General features: G+C 36.0%; 1 protein-coding gene across 1 annotated transcript; it reads left to right on the top strand.

Annotated features, from left to right (window-relative positions):
- Nucleotides 1-722: 722 nt before the first annotated feature.
- PCOAH_00009940 (SICA-like antigen) lies at nt 723-3,377 on the top strand (the record flags this gene model as incomplete). The annotated part of the gene is made up of 4 exons (XM_020057803.1): nt 723-797; nt 930-1,941; nt 2,378-2,925; nt 3,051-3,377. Coding segments are annotated over 4 exons (1,962 nt in total), but the record flags the coding sequence as incomplete, so codon positions are not given.
- Nucleotides 3,378-4,382: the final 1,005 nt, after the last annotated feature.

Below are 4,382 nucleotides of genomic sequence, written 5' to 3'. Positions count from 1 at the left end.
AGTTTTGTGGAACAATTGAATTCTCCACCGCATATATGGATAAATACTGAGAGGATAATGCAAGCGAATATTGTATAATTTTTTTTTTATTCTTGTTATTTTATATTTTATGGGGAAAATATAAAATTGTTGTAGAGCGGAAATACACTAACGATGGTGCATAAATCCAGTGGAACAACATTTTAGTGCATGCATTCTTGAGTGACAATTAATTCCTGTCGGTGCATGAGCATTTTTTTTCCGTTCTTATAATTTATTTTTTTGGCAATATGTTGTTGACGTGCTCTATATAGGAAAATTATGTAACGGAAAATTTAAGTGTTTATATTAGTACTTTTCCTGTGTGACAATAATTTTTTGTTCATAATTTCCTACTCCCTTTTGGATTAATTTTTTGGTGGTGAACAATTCTTTCTGTATTAAATTGAAGTTACTATGGCGACATCTTTCTACGCATAGAATGATCTTGAACAAATGTAAAATTGTAAAAAATAACTGAAGAATATAGTGTAATAGAACGAATGTATATAAAATATATGCACAATGATGTTTTCTAAACATGGATAAGAATGAAGTAAGGGAAGTGTGGAATGTTATATTCTTAAAAGGACATGTGATAAAATGATGGATTAGGAATAGAAATGTTGAATAAGAATGGTAAGACGAATATAGAGGCTGCAGGCTTAACAAAAGTGCAGCGAATGTAGAAAGAGCAGGTCAACATGGGGGACTTTCAGTACTTTACAGAATTTATGAAAAAATGGTTAACGGAAAAAGGAGCATCTAAGACGAACGCGGTAACAGCAGTTGTAGTATTACATCAGTGGATGTGCAATAAGTGAATTATTGTATATGAAGGAGTAATAAGGAAGAAAAAGAATCAGGAATACATACATATATTCTTATATTGTTCTCATTTACGGTCTTAGAATGTTTTATTGGAAAGAATAAAAGAAGGTATGGGCGATATTCTGGAGAATATATATGAGGACGCGGAGGAGGAGAAACAATACTGCAGCATAAGGGACACGAAAGGTAAAGAAATATTGAAGGATGAAATAAGTAAAGCTTTATGCAAAATTTTAATTAGAATATTCTACTGGATGGATGGATTAAGACAGAAGGGAAATAAAAAGGAAGAAATATGGGAATGGGAAAGAAGAGTGCTGACCGATTCAGCTGAGAAGGAACTGCAGGATTACTTAAGATGTATAGTGGGCAAAATAGTTATTGTAAGAATGTTCGGTAAACATTGTAGGTTGAATGAAGTTACTCCAATTGTAAAAAAGGCAATAGAAGGTAATATAGGGAAGAAAGGTGTCGAGAAAGAACATAAGAAATGTGAGGAAATGGACTTTGAAAGTTTGAAAATTGGCGGGAAAATTTTCTGGGAAGAAATAGAAAAGAGCATAGAACGGAATAATGAAGGAGGAGAAACTATTAGGAAAATAAAAAAGCAGGGACAATGTGGAGGTAATGATGTTACTAAGCGAACAGAAGATAATAACACAGATGACGAATGGAGGAGTACTATTGAACTGCTTGGATTGAATAATAAGGATCATCTGCAAGGATTGATCGCTGATAGTGATACGTGGTCAAAGGGAGGATTAAACAAAATACTGTGTTACATGAAGGATAAAGGGGATATTGAGGAAGTAAAAAAAATATTAGTGCTGAAGCATCATGAATTGGGGGAGATATATAAGGAATCGGTAAAGGAAGCTAAGGATAGTCAAGAAGATAGATGTGGAAACGATCCTACCATTAGCGGAACTAATGAGGAAGATAGTTCACCTCCATCTACCATCCAAACATTTAACGGAGGACAGAGTAGTAAGTCGTCCACTCCAGGTTCTGACCAGGCTGATCATCAGAAACCCACTTCTTCCGGCCCCGGATCCACAAGTACAAAGGATACATCCCCAGCACAGGCAACACGTAAGAACCATAAGAGTAAAGAGTAAGAAATAAGAGTGAATAGTGAAATGTGGAAAGTGATGACTAGAGGAGTGTACACATCCCCCCTAAAGTGTTCACTGGGGCACACAACCTAATTATCATCATCCTCCTTCCTCCCATAGGAAAGGAGGAAGGGGAATGATCAAACACGGAGTGAAGGAAAAACTTCATCCTTACTATAGTTAATTTGGTGCGTACCAGGGTGCACTTTCTGTCAGTAGTGTATGTAATGCACAACAGAAGATAGTGTGCACGGATCCTTCGTTCTTCCATAGAAGAAGGAAGAAAAGAGAACCTGCTAGTACTTTCTCTATTAATAATGTGTACCAAGGTGTACCATCCACCATTTAAGTTTACATTATTCATAGTGGCTATGAAACCGACACTTCCCCTCCCCCTCATAATCCTTTTTCAGTTGCAGAAGTTACTGATAAGGGCGATAAAAAGAATGAACCTGTAAAGGATGGTCAGGGTGTTCAGCATCCAAACCATGTTGTAGGGAGCTCAGGTGCAAGTGGTGATGATAAAAGTGAAGCAGCCGGCGGTGCTGAAGCTGCAGGTCCAGCAGGTCCTGTTGAGCCTCAAGCTCAGCCCATTGAACCCCGAACTGGAACAGTTGATGCAAGTAGTAGTAGTACCCATCAACCTAGTGGTGCAGCTGGTACCGGTGTACTTGGTGACTTGGTACCGGGTGCTGGTGTCCCAGTAGCTGTTAGTCCTGCTACTATTGCTGGAGGTGGTGGTCCAGGTGGTCCTCAAGGTCAATCTGGTTCTACTGGTAATCAGAACACTGGTAGTCCAAGACCAGCACCACCACAAGAAGCAGCAGGTAGAAGTAAAGCACAGAAAGTAGTAAATGTAAAGGAGGAAGGAATGGACAACCCTTCCGATTTCCTTGCTCCATACCTTCCTACCATTCCTGTACTGATCGGAACTGTTGCTATTGCTTTCCTCCTTTTGAAGGTATGAAACAATAAAATTTTACAGTACATGTATGCATACCATATACTCATTTATGTCATAATGATTATCATCGTCATAATGACAATATACACTCCAATATTTTCTTACCCCATTTTCTTGTTCAGTATTTCGGAATGTTCGGCCCCCAAAAAAAGCGTTACAAACGTATGACACAAATACCCGGTCCTCCTTTAGAGGAACACAGGGACGGATCGGATGTAACGATATCTTACGCACCTTATGAATATATCCTAATGAAAGAAGGAAAAGGTCACCCTCTACATAGTACAGAAATGCAGCAAGAAGAACATGTCAATCGAAAGACTATTATTGATATTCACTTAGAATTACTAAACGAATCCCAAAACCAAAACGAAGAGCCCGAATTAACGAACAGAGTCGATTTTCTAGAAAATATCATGGCAGAAGAATTCATTAAAGAAGAACACACAGGTAATAATGTACAAGATGGTCCCTCTGTAATTACGGGTTCATCTGACTCTGTTTCAATAGGATCATCCTCATTAAGAACAATGTCTTCCTTAAGCATCCACAAATTGTAGACAACAAATTGTGGATGTTAATCCTTTGGCATATTGGTGGTGGTGTTTTTGAAGAATGTGTGTGAAAGGGAAGAGAATGTGCATGAAAAGGAAGTATATTTAGATCATTTATTACAAAATGATTGAAAAAAGCATATAAGGGGCATATAAGTACAAATAAAATATGAGCACAATATTTCACTTTCCTTCCATTAAACGGCAGACACTATGTTTCACTACGTTTATATTTCAATTTTTTATTCGTTTTTTTTTTTTTTGTTTAAAAAGTTACTTTGTACACTTTCATTTGCTCCTTTTTTGTTTTTTATTTTTGTGTTGTACTAAAATGTTTATGTTTATGTGTAACTAATATGAGTCAAAAGAATTTGTCCACTTTATTTTGACTTGTTTGGTAAAGTTTTTTTCTATTGAACATCTAAAATATGTTCATTAAATTTTTTGTGTTATAGGTTTTTCCTTTTATAATTTTTTTTGTTTTAATAATTTTTTCTTTTTTCCTAATTCTAATTATGGACATTTTAAAAGGTGCTCCTCCAAATTGTGCACGAAGGTTCCCGCGGAGGTTCGCCCCCTCCTTCTTTTATGTTACACATCTTTGAGATGCATGCAGTTTTCATATAAAAGTGCAAAATTACACAATGTTCTTCACAGAAGAAAGAGGAAAGTTGAGCGTTTCGCTTTCTCTTATTCGATTTTAAGTATAATATTAGTCAAGGAAAAAATTGCCAAACAAAAATTGTCCAAAAGAAAAGAATGCCCTAATATAAATTTGTCACAGAAAAAGTTGCGAAAAAAAGAATTGTCCAAAAAAAAAAAATGCCCTAATATAAATTTGTCACAGAGAAAAAATTGCGGAAAAAAAATTGTTCAAAAAGAAAAAAAAAGTAATGCCCT

This window comes from Plasmodium coatneyi, chromosome 5 (genome assembly GCF_001680005.1).
Source record: "Plasmodium coatneyi strain Hackeri chromosome 5, complete sequence".
NCBI classification, from domain to species: domain Eukaryota; phylum Apicomplexa; class Aconoidasida; order Haemosporida; family Plasmodiidae; genus Plasmodium; species Plasmodium coatneyi.
This window is presented reverse-complemented; position numbering and strand designations above follow the sequence as displayed.